This window comes from Otolemur garnettii, unplaced genomic scaffold, assembly GCF_000181295.1.
Source record: "Otolemur garnettii isolate 467f Iridium unplaced genomic scaffold, OtoGar3 scaffold00011, whole genome shotgun sequence".
NCBI classification, from domain to species: Eukaryota; Metazoa; Chordata; class Mammalia; order Primates; family Galagidae; genus Otolemur; species Otolemur garnettii.
Genome location: NW_003852406.1, coordinates 18,379,170 through 18,397,065, shown reverse-complemented (window position 1 = coordinate 18,397,065; position 17,896 = coordinate 18,379,170). Strand labels below are relative to the sequence as shown.

The 17,896-nt window shown below is 48.3% G+C and overlaps 1 protein-coding gene across 1 annotated transcript in view; it reads left to right on the top strand.

Moving 5' to 3' along the window:
- Window positions 1-17,896, top strand: part of MEGF11 (multiple EGF like domains 11) — a 248,752-nt gene that overhangs the window by 154,178 nt on the left and 76,678 nt on the right. Inside the window, exons 5-7 of the mRNA XM_003784441.2 lie at window positions 4,775-5,021; window positions 6,340-6,460; window positions 15,780-15,916. Of these exons, the coding sequence (XP_003784489.1) occupies window positions 4,775-5,021; window positions 6,340-6,460; window positions 15,780-15,916 (505 nt within the window). The remainder of the gene's footprint in view (window positions 1-4,774; window positions 5,022-6,339; window positions 6,461-15,779; window positions 15,917-17,896) is intronic.

Below are 17,896 nucleotides of genomic sequence, written 5' to 3'. Positions count from 1 at the left end.
GTGCCACTGCACTCTATCATGGGCAACAAAGCAAGACCATGTCTTAAAAAGAAGATTGAAATGGAAAATTTTATGTCATATATTTTATCACAATAGAAAAGTGCTGAATAAATCAATAAATAATCCTAACCCAAAAGAATAAAATTATGGGAAATAGGGCCTGTCCTGGAAAACCTAAGATCTATGAATATCATTTATACAAAGCCAATCCCTGAATAAGGCATTTGTGGAAAATGAGCCTCTGCTCTCTCATCTCTTTGTGTGGTATCAAGGTCATTGTTTAAACCCTGGCTGGCAGCTTGGTGCCTGTGGCTCAAGCGGCTAAGGCACCAGCCACATACACCTGAGCTGGCAGGTTTGAATCCAGCCCAGGCCCACCAAACAACAATGACAGCTGCAACCAAAAAATAGCCAGGCATTGTGGCAGGTGCTTGTAGTCCTAGCTACATGGTGCTTGTAGTCCTAGCAGAGGCAGGAGAATTGCTTGAGCCCAGGAGTTGGAGGTTGCTGTGAGCTGTGATGCCACAGCACTCAAAGGTGACAACTTGAGGCTCTGTCTCAGAAATAAATAAATAAATAAATAAATCCTGGCTGGCTTATAGCATTCATGTCTCTTTCCATCAATACCAGGTCACACCCAGGAGGATAGCAGCTCAGACTCCCAGGCACTTCCTGGCTGTGTGACCTTGGACAAGTTATTTAACCTCTCTAGACCTCTACCTCCTTATCTGCAAAATGGGGATAATAATAACACCTGCTGTAAGTGGGTTGTGGTGAGAATTAAATGAGAAAATCCACTTTGCACTTTTATCTCATGGCCTGGCACATAGTAACTGCTCAGTCAACTGGAGCTACAAATTTAAAAACCTGTTGGTGGTCAGGCATGATGGTTCATGCCTGTAATCCTAGCACTCTGGAAAGTTAAGGCAGGAAGAAGCCTTGAACTCAGGAGTTTGAGAACAGCCTGAGCAAGACTAAGACCCTGTCTCTACTAAAAATAGAGAAACTAACTGGGTGCATGCCTATAGTCCCAGCTATAGGAGGGTGAAGCAAGAGGATTGCTTGGGCCCAGGGGTTTGAGGTTGTTGTGAGCCTGGCTGATGACATGGAACTCTAGCTGGGGGCAACAGAGTGAGACTCTGTCTCACACACACAAAAAGATAAAATAAAATAAATAATAAAAGCCTGTTGGTGGCAAAGAGAGTGGTGAAGCCCCTTCTCCTCATGGAGACCCAGGAGCACACTAGGCCTGGACCCCAACATCCGAAGAGTTGAGCAGGGAAGGGGGGTTGAGTCGCCTAGCTTAAAGGAACAGAACAAGCGAGCCACACACTTCTGGGGGTCCCTCAAGCCCTCAGTAGGCTTCTCTGGCTGCCCAGAGAAGAGATATCCACTTTGAAAAATGAACCAAAGCCAAATATAACTAGGGAGGGAGTCTGACAGAAAAAAAAAAAAATCTGTGAGGGAGCGACATTCTGGGCCAAATTGGAAAGAGTTTGCAACTATCCGTGAAAGAATGCAAAGTCCTCTTGTTATGATAATGACAACGGTTTTTAGTCACCTTCAGCAGAGTAGATAATTGACTCTCTGCAGCCTGCCTCATTTCTCTGTCACTGCTGGGGAATGAGGTGTTTTAAGTGAATTTTCTAGATAACCGAAGCTTATCCCTGTGAACCCTAACATTTTTTTTTTCATTTAATCACTCTGGGGGGAAATTTCTCTGGAATGAATTACACACTTCTCTGCTTCCTTAATCAAAATATTCTAAATTGAATGTAACCTCTTCCTGTCAATTTGGATACCAGGGGCTATTTGCCCTTATATTAATGGCTTCAAGTCGCTTTGCTTTTTTTTCGTCAACAGATGTTTTCTATCTATTTCCATGGTTTACTACGATGACACGGAGCTCTCGCCACATATTTTCAGGAGCCCCACAAAACTTGCAGACGCAAATATATAAATGTATGTATACACACACACACACCACTCATCTATGGTGTGAGCAACCAGAGTGCCAGGCTTAATAGAATTGTGTTTACGTGTGCTTCTACAATGTCCTGAACCACACTTATTCTATAATAGCACTCCGTGTACCACGAATGCTGTGTCAGGTGTTTTTGCCACTACTGGACTAGACATTAAACGCTCTAGGAGGGCAGGACACTTTCCAGCACCAGTGGGTGCTTGGTAAATGTTTGTTGAATGGACAAGAGGAAGAATGAAAGCATCCATTCTTTATGGGTGGGCTTTATGACAATATTCTGCCTTCCTTATCACAGGCATACTTTTGCTTTCTGCTGGGTTTGGCTGTGCCAGAAAGAAAGGAAGTCTCCTGATAAGTAAAGCCTAACTGTATGCTATGGGATGCACCAAGGACAAACTGGCTTTGGACTCCGGCAGAGTCCAAAGGTATCTGGCTTTGGACTTCATACAGAGCCAAGGTCTTAGGGCAGTTATGGTGATCCCAACTAGTGAAGGGAATCCTTTATTCTGGATCCCGAGGTTGTTCACAGTGATGAGCAGAGACGAAGGGGCCAGTCCCTGCTGTATACCTGATCTTTGCTTTGCAGCCATCACCTGTCCCCAATGCTATCTCTAAGTGTCACTCTTACAATCATCCTCTAGAAAGCATCCTGTGTACCTCCAGTGGAGAGAGCTGTAACAGAAGACCTGGGCCTGCCATTGCTGTAACTTTGGGCGATCACTTAATGGTGACCCTTTATTTCACCATCTGTAAAATGGGAGAAATACTAAAACCTAACTCACAGGTTTGTTGTGAGGATTACATTTTAGTAATAAATGTAAAATTTCTAGGATGGTGCTGGGCACTGAGGAAGCATTTAAAATATGGTGGCATTATTATTATAAGGGAATCACACCATATGTACATTAAACTTAGGAGAATTCAAACCATGTGCTTGGCAACAGAAAGAACTGTTTAAATATGTGAATATTTGGGGACAGATGAAGAAGGATGAAGCAAGATAGGGTGAGGGGGATTCCAGGCCTTCATGGTTCCGTCTACTAAAGGATTATGGGCAGCCTCCATGTCACTGACCACTTGACTCTGGTCAGCAAGTGGATGGACATATGGGGGACTGATGGGGTTGGTGGAGTGATCCTTCCACCAAACCAAAGATCCCGTGTACTCACTGGCCACCCTAGAACCTTGTACTCCATACACGCCCCATACTTGAGCACCACTGTATCTTTGCTCATATTGAACCTGCCCCAACAAGACCTTCCCAGTCCCACTCACCTGCTCCCGGTCCTCTCTGAGTGTCAAACCCTAGAAACCTGGAGCACAAAGATCAGCTGATGATCCCCATGTCTTCAGGCAGTAGGGTGACTGAGGGATTTCCCAGAATGTGTGATTTTCAGTGCTGACAGCAACACGGATGGCGGGTCACCTTACTGGGCAGACAAGAAAGACATCTTTTACAGCCTATTTAGGACACTTCTAGAAATCCTTGCCTGATGTTCTTAGCTGGGAACTATCTTTTTCTCACAGAACTTTTCTTTTTTTTTTTTTTTTTTTTGAGACAGAGCCTCAAGCTGTCCCCCTGGGTAGAGTGCCGTGGCACTATAGCTCACAGCAACCTCCAACTCCTGGGCTCAAGCGAGTCTCCTGCCTCCGCCTCCCAAGTAGCTGGGACCGCAGGCGCCCACCACAACACCAGGCTATTTTTTGGTTGCAGCCGTCATTGTTGTTTGGCGGGTCCGGGCTGGGGATTCGAACCCGCCACCTTAGGTGTACGTGGCTGGCGCCTTAGCCGGTTGAGCTATAGGCGCCGAGCCACTCTCATAGAACTTTTCCTAGAACATTATTTCTGCTTGTCCAAGCCTGAATTCCACACTCCACTCCCACCCCAGAACTGGAATGAATGAGGGTATAGTCTGAGGGTACAGTCTGTGTCCTGTATGCACCAAGTGACGGTCAGAGTGGGAGGTGGCAGCAGGCCGGGTGACTACCCTGGGCTCTGCCATTCAGCCGGTTTCCACAGCTGCAGAGTGATTGGCTCAACTATCACTCTTTGAAACATTTAATTACATGTAAAGGTCTTGAAGGCTGTCTGTTACCTCCCAGGGAAGCATTTCATTTTCCTGCTCCTTCTAAAGCTGGCTGCTTGGAAAATAATGAAATTGAACTGAAGATGAAGCAACCAGGGGAGAAGGCATTACTGAAAGGGAGAAGAAGCATGAGAGAGAGATGAAAAGGTTGACAGGGAGATGGAGCCAGGGGAGGGGCAGCCAGTTACAGGAAATGTTGTTAGGGAGTGAGATCAAAGAAGCCAGAAAACCAACAAGGAGAAGAAAAAGAAGGGGGAAAGAAAGATAGGGAAGTGCTGGGCTGGGAGGCACCACGAAGAGGGGCAGTGTAAAGAAAGGGCCTGGGTGATTGGAAAATAGAGCCAAGGAGGAGTTCAGCAATGACAGAGGGAGGTAAACAGCTTGTTACTCCAGAATTTCAATACAGGAATTGGGGCTTTGCGGGCAGCCATTTGGATGGAAAGAATGGACCCGACTGTGAGATTTGCGTTCTGAATCTGCGTGGAGGAAACAAGCCCTCTGCCCTTCTTAGCTGGTATGGCTTGGTGGGAGAACTCTTGTGGGCTATAAGGCGCCAAAGCTTCTACCCAGATACCACGTACGGCCTCCTATCCAGGGAGGAGCGATGCAGAGGGAAGGCCTCACAAGGGAAGGCCCTGTGAGCATCGGTTCCGGGCCGTCCTCCGCAGGGCCCCTCAGCCCTGACCCATTCTCTCTCTTGCAGGCTGCGACAGCGACCACTGGGGCCCCCACTGCAGCAACCGGTGCCAATGCCAGAACGGCGCCCTGTGCAACCCCATCACCGGCGCCTGCGTGTGTGCCGCCGGCTTCCGTGGGTGGCGCTGCGAGGAGCTGTGCTCACCCGGCACCCACGGCAAGGGCTGCCAGCTGCAGTGCCAGTGCCGCCACGGCGCCGGCTGTGACCCGCGTACCGGCGAGTGCCTCTGCGCGCCTGGCTACACCGGAGTCTAGTGAGTAACGCGGGGGCGGGGCCTGGAGGGCGGGGCTGGGTGGGGTCGGGGTGGGCGGGGGCTGGAGGGCGGGACCTGGACAGCTGTCCTCACCACAGCTGCGCGGCTGCGCCCGGGATCCTTGGGGTAGGAAGGACCGGGCTGGAGGCAAGGTCAGGATAATCCTGACGGTGAAACCTCCTGGGATCTGACCCCAAGTTCTGTAAAGTTTAAGTGTCTGGGCCTCACCCAGTCTGGTCTCAGATACTCGCCATGTAGGCCTACGGGTGACTGGTCATTCCTGAGAGTGTACACGGGTGGGCGCCCCGTGACCAGAGGCCATTAAACTTCTCCCTTCCTGGTAGGGGCAGACCTCAGCTTGCAATTCCCTTCTGACCGTAACCCATCTGCTGCTTTCCACCTGGGGCCTTCCCTTCCAGGCATTTGGGACATGGAGAAGGGAGAGAGCAGTTACGTATGCAGATTTGGCGGGTTTCTGTGCCAGCTCCTCTCCCCTACTTTCTCTCCATAGACCCCCAAACAACCCCTCATTCTAGTTCTCATATTGACAGGGGACCTCCAAGGCTGCTTAGTTGAGATCTCCTCAGAGGCAAGATTGAAGTTCCCGTCCAACCCTGGTGCAGGCTCTAGGTCCTGAGGGGGAAACCAAGGATTCTGACCACCTTGATTGAACGTGGTCCCTGCCCTACCTTCTGGCCACCTCCCAGGACCTAGTGAGCTGGAGGAACACCCCAGCTCAAGTCTCCATGCAAATCCTCCCCCACACCTCAGCAGCAGTCCTGGCACTGGGGCCTGTTTTGGTTGCTGGGTACCTTCCAGGGCCTGGAAGGGACATGCTCCAGACACCCCCCTCTGTGAAGCTGGGCACATACCTGAAGGCAGGATCGGTGGCCATTTCTCTGAGCCTTTGCTCGTGCCATCCCTTCTGCCTGGCATTGTCTTTCTTCCATTCTCTTGGTGGAATTAACTTCACCTTTAAGGCCCAAGTCAAGTGTCTTCCTCTTACGGGAGACTTCATCAGCATCCCCCCCACACACACACCCCGAGGAAAAATACTCTTTTTTACACAAATAACATTAAAGTCATCCCACAAGTATTGATCCAAGCTCACTACATTCCAGTGTATTAAAACTGAGCCTGTTTCCCCTTCCTGGCAGAGAGCAGCACTGCATCTTAGCTGGTTACACCTGGTACGGTTCACACTGGCTGTGAGCTCACCAATTCCTAGGGAGGCCTGGAGCATCGGGACAGGCAGCAGTGGGGCCCTGCCACCTAACCTACATGCTGCCATGTCTAATGCCTCTGTTTCTCCATGCAGCTGTGAGGAGTTGTGCCCTCCAGGCAGTCATGGTGCTCACTGTGAGCTGCGCTGCCCCTGCCAGAATGGGGGCACCTGCCACCACATCACTGGCGAGTGTGCCTGCCCTCCAGGATGGATGGTAGGTGGGCACTCAGGGACTGGGTGGGGCACTGTAAGAGGTCTGAGCTTCCCTGACTCCTACACACCTTGAAAGGCTGAATTCCTGAATTTCCACCTGAATACTCTCCCTCCTATTTATAGTCAAAGGGCATCAGTACACACTGCCAGTGGTGCCAGGAACACAGTTTTAAATTCCAGGTCTGCCATATCTAAGTGCTGTGGTCTGAGGCAAACTAGTTAACCTCTCTGATCTTGTGATCCTTCATGTGCAAAGGAGCTGAATTCTTCTCATAAGACGAGCCCTTTCTTTGGACATAGGTACCCACATTATTGCCGTGGGCTCTGGGGAAGATGTAACAGAAAGGGCTGGAGAAGGAGAAACAGCAGGTATAGATTACCTGAATTTATATAATTTCATTCCCTACACTCACGCACCTACTCTGATTCTGTGGGCCCCAGAATCTGTAATTTTTTTTTTTGAGATAGTCTGAGGTTGTTACCCTCAATAGAGTGCTATGGTGTCATAACTCACAGCAATTCAAACTCTTGGGTTCAAGTGACTGTCTTGCCTTAGCCTCCCAAGTAGCTGGGACTATAGGCATCCACTACAATGCCTAGCTATTTTTCAGAGATAGGGTCTTGCTCTTGCTCAGGCTGGTCTCAAACTCCTAAGCTCAAGCAATTCACCCTCCTAGGCCTCCCAGAGTGCTGGGATTACAGGGTGAGCCACTGCACCCAGCTGCAGAATCTATTTTAACAAGTGTACCAGGTGATTCTGATGCAGGCTTCCACCAACCCAGGTCTCATGTCTGGGAAAAACCATTACAAGAAACGTGAATAGGATTTATAGTCTCACAGCCCTAAATTCAGGTCTCAGATCCAGAGTTGACCCTGAAAAAAAGCTTTAATTCTTCTGCTTCCCCATCCACAAAACTGACTTAACCACAGTGGGCCCTGCCCTGCACAGCCATGGTGGTTGCTGGCTGGCTCAGGAGAGGCTGTGCATACCCAAAGTGCTTTGCAAACTCTGAAGCACTCTACGATTGCTTATTTTACATCCCTGGGTGCCACAGACTCTCCACAAGCCTCCTTTCAGCCAACATGCTCTGCCTGTCAGTGCCTTCCCTGAGGACCAAAGCCCTCAGAAGCGGTGAGTTTGTGGCTGACTTACCTAGGCTACATCCCTGTGTGTCACTCTCCCCATTCAGAGGAAGCTCAGTGACATGGCTGGCCACCTTTCCTGGGGTCTGACAGACAGGTGAGGGATGCTGAGCAGAAACAGGATATTTCAGGAGGCTGTGAAGGAGGAGGTCATGGGGGGCAGACAGGAGGGGGATCATGGATACAGACACAGGCTGGTCAGAATGTCTTAGGGTAGGAAAGTTTGGAGATCATTTGGTTCAGCAGCATCCAGACTAGAGTGGGCAAGGGATGGGGTGTTAAATACAGATTTCCAGATTCTATCTAAGACTTTCTGGTACCCAAGAATCTCTATTTTTAATATGCTCCCCAGATGATTCTGAAGCAACCAGCACTGTCTGCAGGTTTGCATTTGGAAATAATTGATCTAGACCATAGGATTTCCTTGTGTTTTGCAGAACCCTACAGTATCTTGAGGGAAGGTGAGGATGGGGAGCCTAATAATTAGGAATTTGCCTCTTACCTACTCCCACCTGGCCATTTGAATCTATTTTCTATTTTGAACTTCTAGGTAAGATGTAACATACAAACAGGGTCTTCCAGCTTTAAGAAGTTTGAACATCATGGTCAACACCTTCCCTTTGGGGATGAGGAATCTGAGCTCACAGAGGGCAAATGACCTGCTCAAGGCCATGCTGCTGGTTAGGAGTGAGGTGGAGCTAGAATCCAGGTCTCCTGGCTCCTGCATCCCAGCCATTAGTGTCTGTCTGTCTTGTCCCTTCCGAAGAGGAAGAAAAGGCTGCCACCTCCTCTCCCATACCTGCCACATTCTCCCAGCCTGAACCAAGTTCCTCTCATCTCCAGCCAGCTTCCAGAAGTCCACCACCCCACCCAGTGGGCTGGGTCCTCAGAGGCCCAGCAGCAGGCAGAGAGGTTGGACCAGGATGTGGTGGGTAGAACAAGGTGACAGACAGGCCCTGTACCTCTAAAGGGCTTTCTAGAGAGACTGTGGAGGCTGGTGGTCAAAGACAGGGAGCGAGGAAGCCAATCCATCAAGGGATTTTTAGTCTCCCCAATATAGTGAGAGATTTCTTCATCCAGATGACAGGAAACTCTGTCCGTAGAAACCTTTGGATTTGAGGACTTTATGTTTTTAATTTTATTGTAGACAATTGCATTTCTATTTTTGACAGCATTTAACTTGCAGATTTGTATGAATTATTAATACACCTTGTGCATGCAGAGTCACAGTATAATGATCTGCAGCTCAGGCCTGAGGCTCCTCCCAGGGAAAGCTGGAGCCAGGGAAAAGATACTGGGGGGAAGGCTCCCCCCTTAGCATTTCTATGGCCTGACTTTCCCATTGGCCTGATGTGGTTTCAACAATTGCACTTCCCAACTGGGAGAGATAAAGATTGCTAACTCCCACCAAGCACCTCCCAGGAGGACTAGGGAGGAGCTGGCAGGAACTCTGGCCCTCCAGGCCCCTCCTCAGGCCCTGAGAAGGCCCACTGTTTGTCTGGCTCTCGAGAGCCTATTTCAGGAGGGGATTTTGCAGAGAGCTGGAGAAAGAATTATTTCTCCCTTTTTTCTGGGTTCTGAGACCTTGCAAAGCAAAGAAACCAGGTGTGAGTATGTGATGAGTGTGGGAAGTAGACAGATGGGGAGGTAAGAGTAGAAGTGACTCAGCCGGGCAGCGCCTGTGGCTCAAAGGAGTAGGGCGCCAGCACCATACGCCGGAGGTGGTGGGTTCAAACCCAGCCCTGGCCAAAAACTGCAAAAAAAAAGTGACTGAGCCCCTTAGGAGCTCACAGTCTGATTGTGTGTGTGTCTGTGTGTGTGCACGTGTGCGTGTGCATGCACACACACACAACAGAAACAGGCCAGGCTCAAGAGAAAGGGGGCTGAGGAGCTGGGAAAGAGGACCAGGTATCATGCAAGGCCAAAGAGGTTATTGAAGCTGAGGTCATAGCATCACAGATGCTGAAGCTTAGGAAGAATGATTCATGGAGCCCCATTCCCTGGCTGGTGACCTGGCTCACTCCACAGCACCCGCACCACCTGCCCATTGAGGGTGCCCATGCCAGCCCAGGATAGCAATCATTAGTAATGCCTTCTGATGCCTGGAGAGGCCAAGTTGTCTCTTGAGGAGAATAGGCCTGGCCTTAAGACTTTTCACCGTCTCAGCCCCTTCCTTTTTTATGTTCTGCTTAGCTGTGGTCCTCTTAAAGTAGAGCTGATTTCCAGATTTTGACAAAACCCTCTAGTCTAACCAGTTCTGAAATGAGAAGGACTATTGCCTCACTCCACATCCAACTTTCTAGCTGCTGCAATAGCCTGAAATCCCACTGCAGCTGGAGACACTCAGTTGACCACAGGGCGGGTGTGTTTGTCCATTAGGGCCTGCCCTAACAAAGTACCCCAGATGAGGTGGCTTAAACACAGAATCTATTTTCTCACAGTTCCAGAGGCTGGAACTCCAAGATCAAGATGTCGGCTGAGTTGGCGTCTTCTGGGCTCTCTCCTTGGGTTGTAGATGGCCTTCTCTCCCTGTGTCTTCACTTGATCTTCCCTTTGTGTGTCTGTCTTCATCCCCTCTTCTTGTAAGGATGTGAGTCACATTGGATTAGAGCCCCTTATGTGACCTCATTTTATCTCAATTACCTATGTAAAGGCTTTGTCTGTAAATACGATCACTTTCTGAGGGGCTGGGGCTGAAAACTTTAATATGAATTTTGAGGAGACACAATTCAGCTTATAAGAGCAGCAGAGAAACTTTAAGACGACAGCCCTCTCTTAAGCTGACCCCTTCCTACCTGCTCTCTCTTCCTCCCTCTCCCAAAAGGCTGTTCTTCCTACCAGCAGTCACTGATGAGTCATATGGCCCTTCCTCCTCTCTCAGTCCCAGGTTGTACTGGGCTCCTGGCCTGTGCCACCTCAGCAGGGGTCATCTGGGTTCAGTTACTATTAAGTGCCCACTCTTTAAGGCTCTATACTTTGTACCTTCATATCTCTAATCTCACTTAATCTTTGTAACCACTTGGGAGAACAGGGGTTGCCCCTCCCACTTTATAGGCAGAGAACTGAAGCTCAAAAGGATCACATGACTTAACCTAGTTCAGCTGTCTGGGAGGCAGAGCTGGGCCCAAGTTCTGACTTTGGGTCAGTGTTCCACCACCCCAGGCAGGAAGTCCCAGGAGCTCAAGATGCAGGCGAAGCCTAGAGATTCAAGGGCCCTGGGTCCTGCAATGTGGGAGTCCTGAGCAGGGGTTGAAGGAGGCACTTGCCCACTTGACCAAAAACACCTCAGGTGCCTGATTCTCTTGGAGAATGTTGGAAGGAAGAACTCTTTGCACCAGGCATCCTACTGGCCACCTTGGGGGCCTGCCTGGTTGTGTCTCAGAAGCACTAAAAAGAATAGGAACCTGCCGCCTGTCACATCAGCTGGGGTGTATGTGTGTGTGTGTATAAGTGCAGGAGAGAGCCATACTGCTTGAGGATAGGAGAGCAGGGCATAAGCACAGCCCCCTAAGTTGGCTTAAAATGTTTTTTCAGGGCTCGGCACCTATAGCTCAACCGGCTAAGGCGCCAGCCACATACACCTAAGGTGGCGGGTTCGAATCCCCAGCCCGGACCCGCCAAACAACAATGACGGCTGCAACCAAAAAACAGCCGGGCGTTGTGGCGGGCACCTGTGGTCCCAGCTACTTGGGAGGCGGAGGCAGGAGACTCGCTTGAGCCCAGGAGTTGGAGGTTGCTGTGAGCTGTAATGCCACGGCACTCTACCCAGGGGGACAGCTTGAGGCTCTGTCTCAAAAAAAAAAAAAAAAAAAAAATGTTTTTTCAGGATTAGAGTATCCATATCCAACCCAGGACTATAGAGAACTGAGTCAGAAGCCAGAGAGACTCCCCTCCTCCCTCATAGATCCCTAAAGCTCTTGGGGTACACTGAGAAAGCAAGCCCCTGCCTTGCCCAGGGCATCCCCCACCACCTCCAGGGGGAGAAGGGACCCCTGCCACTCTTCTCACATACACACTCGTGTCACTGTCCTTACTGCCTGTTAGCTCCTCACATCTGACTTAAGCATGGAGGAGAAATCTGGGCTTAAAGGCCTCCTGTTTAACTCATTACTGGTAAATTGGGTGATTTTGAAAGATGACTCTGGTCTGGCAGAATTTTCCTAAATAAACTAGCTTCCTCAGGGTTGGTTATTATTGGTACTTAAAATAATTATGTATTAAACTCATTGATTAATTAATTGGGGGCTTCTCCTTGATCTCCCTAAAGTGTGTGAAAGGCTGGAAAGGCAGCAGGAGGCTCAGATTTCTGTTCGATAGAGACCTAAGATTCAGATGTGGAATTTTAAATTACATTATACCACAAGGCTAATACTGGGGTGATATTACAAATTCCCTCACAAATTCTGCTCCCTGAAAGCAACCACTTTCAGATATTTTAGGTGTTTCTTCTGGCCTTTCCCTCCACTTTTCTACATAATGTGCTTTACTGCCATTTCTTCACTTTTCTATTTTAGACTTTTCCAAACAGACTCCATTTGTTGAGTCCGTTGACTTCCTGCCAGAGAGTAAGATTCAGCTCTATAATATACTCGCAAACTCAAGCAACTCTTCTTTCACCCTGCCCATGGAATTATGTTACAACTTTTTATTAAATCCTTTTGAAAAATTTTTTTTTTGGAGAGGGGGTCTTGATAGGTGGCTCAGGCTATGTGCAGGGCTATTCACAGGCACAATCAGGGCACAACTGCAATCTGGAACTTCTGCGCTCAAGTTATCCTGTCACCTTAGCCTTGTAAACTATTGTATCAGGTGCACACACTATGCCCAATTTGGTTAAATCTTTTTTTTTTGAGACAGAGTCTCACTCTGTTGCTCAGGCTAGAGTACCTTGGTGTCTGGTGTCAGCATACTTCACTGCAACCTCAAACTCTTGGGCTTAAGCAATCTTTCTGCCTCAGCCCCCCAACTAGCTGGGACTATAGGTGCCCACCACAACACCCAGCTAGTTTTTCTATTCTTAGTAGAAGTGAGGTCTTGATATTGCTCAGGCTGGTCTTGACCCCCTCAGCTCAACGGATCCTCCCACCTTGGCTTCCCAGAGTGCTAGGATTATAGGCATGAGCTATAACACCCAGCTGGTTAAATATTTTTGTTGTTTTTTTGTTGCAGTTTGGCTGGGGCCGGGTTTGCACCTGCCACCCTCAATATATGGCGCTGGTGCCCTACTCACTGAGCCACAGGCGCCGCCCTGGTTAAATCATTTTTTAATGTTTATGTTAATATGCCCACATAGGTATTATTACTAATTTAACCCTAAGACTCTGACAGAACTCTAAAACTTCTCTCAATAAGTTCAGACATATCTGAAATCTGTTAGTTTTTCACTTTTGTTTTTGGGCAGCATTCTCAGCAGCCTCCATGCTTCTGTTCCAGTTGGCCTCTTTGCTCCCCAGGACTGCTGCATAGTTGTCATCTGGGACTTCCTTTAACTGCCATCCTGGGATTCCTTTCTCTTTTCTGTTGGATTCCCTAGATCCTGGAACCCATGTATTTCTTTTTCTGGGTAACATTTTTTTTTCTTGAGACAGAGCTTCACTTTGTCACCCTGGGTAGAGTGCTGTGGCATCATACTCACAGCAACCTCAAATTCTTGGGCTTAAGTGATTCACTTGCCTCAGCCTCCCGAGTAGCTGAGACTACAGGTGCCTGGCACAACCCCCAGCTATTTTTAGAGATGGAGTGTTGTTCTTGCTCAGGCTGGTCTTGAACTCATAAGCTCAAGCAATTCACCCTCCTAGGCCTCCCAGAGTGCGTGAGCCACCACACCTAGTGGGTAAAACATTTGATAGAAAAAATCCTCCAGTAGTTTCCTGAGAAAGTGTTTGTGGAAGGTTATTATTATTATATATTTTTAGGGTGCTCACATCTGAAAATGTCTTTTTTAAATCTCCTTCTTGTGTGTTAGTTTAGTGGGTAAAGGGTTCTAGGCTAGACATCATTTCCTTTCTCTGGATTCTTAGTCATTGCTCCATTGTCTTATGGCTTCTAGTTCAGAAGTCTAATATATTTTGATCCCCAAATTTGTGTGTAACTATTTTTGTCTTTCTAAAAACTTTGGGGATCATTTTTATCCATAGAGATACAATAGTTTACAAAGATAAGCTTTGATGTGGGTTTTGTTTCATTTTCTTTTGCTGTATACTCTGTAGAATTTTTCAGTTCAGAAACCCATGTTCTGGCTCGGCACCTGTGGCTCAAGTGGCTAAGGCGCCAGCCACGTACACCCAAGGTGGCGGGTTCAAATCCAGCCCGGGCCTGCCAAACAACAATGATGACTGCAACCAAAAAATAGCTGGGCATTGTGGTGGGCACCTGTGGTCCCAGCTACTCAGGAGGCTGAGGCAGGAGACTCGCTTGAGCCCATGAGTTGGAGGTTGCTGTGAGCTGCGATGCCATGGTACTCTACCCAGGGGGACAGCTTGAGGCTCCTGTCTCAAAAAAAAAAAAAAATAGAAAAAGAAACCCATGTTCTCATGCTTTCATTCTGGGAAATTTTTAAATTATATTTTCCATTAATTTACTGCTCTCCATTTCCTCTGTTCCACTGTCTGGAATTCCTATTAGTTAGATGTCAAACCACCTAATTTTGTTATATCTTCTCTACTAGTTTCAATCAATCTCTCTCTCAATATACTTTATAGGATATTTCCTCAACACTGTCTTGCAGCTCTTCTATTGCAATAATTTAATTTCTGACATCTTAATTTTTTTTTAAGTTTTTGGCTGGGGCTGGGTTTGAACCCGCCACCTCCGGTATATGGGACCGGCACCCTACTCCTTGGAGCCACAGGCACCGCCCAACATCTTATTTTCAATTTTCAACAACTCTTTACTTTCTCTAGCTATGTCCTTTTGTACCACTCTGTTCTTTCATGGATGAAATTTCTTCTTCTAACTACCTGAGCATGTTCATTTTAATTATGATAAAGCTTTTTCCCTTCTCTCTTTTAAAGTTTTCTTTGCTCCAGGCAGGGTTCTTGTTTCCTCTGTGTTCCTTGGTCTATTTGTTTATTTCAGTCTTCATCTTTCGTGTGAGAGCTTATTTCAAATATCTGGTGATCCTCAGCCATCTGTTCGTATTTTATAGTGAGCCTCAGAAAAGCTAATTGGATGCCTAGGGGTGGAGGGAGATGCCAGACTTATTGACTGATGGGGCCCTCAAATATCAGTACCTGTAGGTCATTTCTCTGGAGCTCATCAGTGTCCCTGGAAAGGAATCCTATCCAACCTCCTCCACAGGGAGTGCGGTCTGGCGGTCAGCATTCTGGGAGCTAAGCGGGGAGGACAGCAGAGGTAGAGTTCCACTCAGCTGTGCCCATGTCCCTGCCTCCAACGCCTGTCGAGTCCAACCTTTACAAAAATCTTGGGCAACTACCTGGCTATTTGAAGTGGAGGCAGAGGCTGGGGGTCTAATTCCTTCTTTTATAAACTTGTAAACAGTCCTGTCTTCGCCACACCTGCACCTTGGCCTTCAGAGGGTCCCTGTGTCTCCAATTTCCCAGCCTCCCTGAGATTACAAAGGGCTCCATCACGTGATGCTCCCCACACTCCTTAGCAGGCACTTCGCGTTGCTGAGGAAGCAGACACCAGAGCAGTTATCACTCCTCCATCTGCTTTCCCATCTTCCAACGTGTGACATCTCTTGTCCTCTATTCCTTTTGTCCTTAGGTATACACTTTCTCTCCCCTTACTCTAATGTTAGCTGGGTTTGGAAAGGAGTCAAGAGCCTGTGGCCACACCGGCATGTGTAATCAGGGTCTCCTTCCTTGTGTCTTTCCTGTGTGAGAGTATTTGGTGCCTCCACAGTAGGCTGGGAGGACAGGAATCAAGTCTTACTCTTTTTTTTTTTTTTTCGGTGTCCCTAATATCTAACATAGTGCCTGGTATACAATAGACAGACTCTAAATGTCTGCTGAGTAATTGGGTGAGCAAACTGGCCTCAGTCTCTGCATCTCTGAGGGGAGGGTTTGGAGCCATGGTGTCCAGATTGCGGTGCTCCCACCGGGAGAGTGGGGTGGTCCCCGGGGTCATAGCAGCTGTGCCATTCCTAGGAGAATGTAACCTTGGAGTGGCATCTCCAGAGCACCACCCTGCACGTCTTCTCACTTCTGTTTCAGGGAGCAGTGTGTGCTCAGCCCTGCCCACCAGGGACATTTGGCCAGAACTGCAGCCAGGACTGTCCTTGCCACCATGGAGGGCAATGTGACCATGTGACTGGACAGTGCCACTGTACAGCTGGATACATGGGGGACAGGTAAGGATGGTGTCAACTTATGTCCATGCTGTTCATGTTGCTTGTATTCACAGCAGCTTGCAGAGATCAGCCCACCAGCAAGCTCACTACTAGCCTTCCAGTTCCTTCCTCAGAAAACGTTCTGAGTCCTCTTGCCAGAGGAAGTCATCAGCTCATCCTTCCTGGCCTTAGCCTGCAGAGCTCACCCCCTCTTCCAGCTGCTCTAGCCTTGAATTTGCATTGGCTTAATTAATTGGGGGTAGGAGGTGGACACTTACCGCCCTTTCTCTACTCTCTGCGCCATCGGAGGGAGGCGATGGCACAGGTAATCCAAAGAAGCTGGGACTGAAAATCAGTTCGCACATTTTGTACAATTTCTTCTAGAAGTGGATTTTTATTCCTAATAATAATAATTTGAGTTCCACCAAAAGGATACTGACATCAGTCTGCGTCCTCTGCAGGCCTGTGGCCTGAGAGCAGAGTGAACAAGGGCACCAGTGTCCTGGAGTGAAACCAACCTTGTAGAGTGGATAATCCACAAAACACGTACCTGAGGAATTGCCATAAGTGCACATGCCACGCCGGGAGGAGGATACCATGATGACAGGGGAGGTGCACTGGGAGAGGGAGAGACAAGGAACAGCCTCTGTGACGGTGAGCGGATTCGGAGCTGGAGGAAGATTTGCCCGTAAACCGAGGGCAGGCCTCCTGCCTCTCACTCTCGACTGCATGGTTCTTGTTGAGCAGAGAGGGGCACGTTAAAGAAGAAGTTATCCTCTGTGTGACTTGTACAGATGTAAAAGAGAAAAGGGAAAAATATAAAAAAGAAAGAGGAGGCTCTCACACCCCTTTACTGGTTCCATAGGGATCCACGTTTCATTTCTGGCCCCTGGAGTTTACTCATCCCAGACAAAATGAGGTGAGAAGAATATTTGTCCATCATTCTCTGCCTGGGTGATATCAGGAAGCAGGGAGGGAGGCTGAGAAGCCAGTGAGTCCTTCTGGTGATGACCAGCATAATTGGGGTGCCCCCAGCTCTTGTTGGAATCAGCCGCAAATCCTTAACAACTTCTAGAAAAGAGAATGTCCATTGGCCTTGAACTTGTTTACCTCTAGCCTGATCTTTTAACCCAGTGGTTCTCAACCTTCCTAATGCCACAACCTTTTAATACAGTTTCTGTGGGTTGCGACCCACAGGTCAAGAACTGCTGTTTTAACCAGATCTGGTCTCTTTGGGAGCCAACATTTATCTGCGTGAACTTCCCTGCCATAGACCGTGGGGTGCGGCACCTGAGGACCCAGAGGGAGGACTAAAGCACTTAGCCTGCCTTCTCACCCTCACCATCACCCGCAAATAAGGAAGTGCTCAGGATCTCAGGATGAGCCTCCCAAACCAGGACAGGACACCTTTGCTTCAGTCCATTCTCTCATCAGGATTCTGACCAGCTGAACTCAACACCAGCAAACGATACATCACTGGTGCCCCCAATTTTCACTGCCAAGGCATACCAGGTGGAGAAATAATCCAAAATTTCTCTTCTTATTGGAGCCTGGCCCGTGATCCTGGGGCAGAGAAAAAAAAAACTCCAAAGCTAAAAGGCCCTCCTCTATCTAGCTTCACCGGGCAACGACAGGAGAGTTCAATAGGAGGCTGGGTAACATTTGGGTTTCTCACCTAAACGGGTTGCCTGGTGTTTAATATTTTGTAAAATTGCCTCCATTAATTTTGTAGGCGACAGCTGCATTAACCCACCCCAAATCATCACAAGCATATTAAAGTTGAGTGAGTGTAATAACGCAGGCCTCTCTGGATAGGCAGAGTCCTGTGCAAATTAAACACGAAACGTAACGAGGGCTTTGCAGCTCATTTTGTAATTTAATTGAGCAATGTGTCTGGTTGTTAATGGTAATATCGGACACATTAGATTGATATGTTGCAAAGGAAGGATGTTTAAGTAGAAAACTAATTCCTGCTGTGATTACCCTTCTGTTCCACAGGCC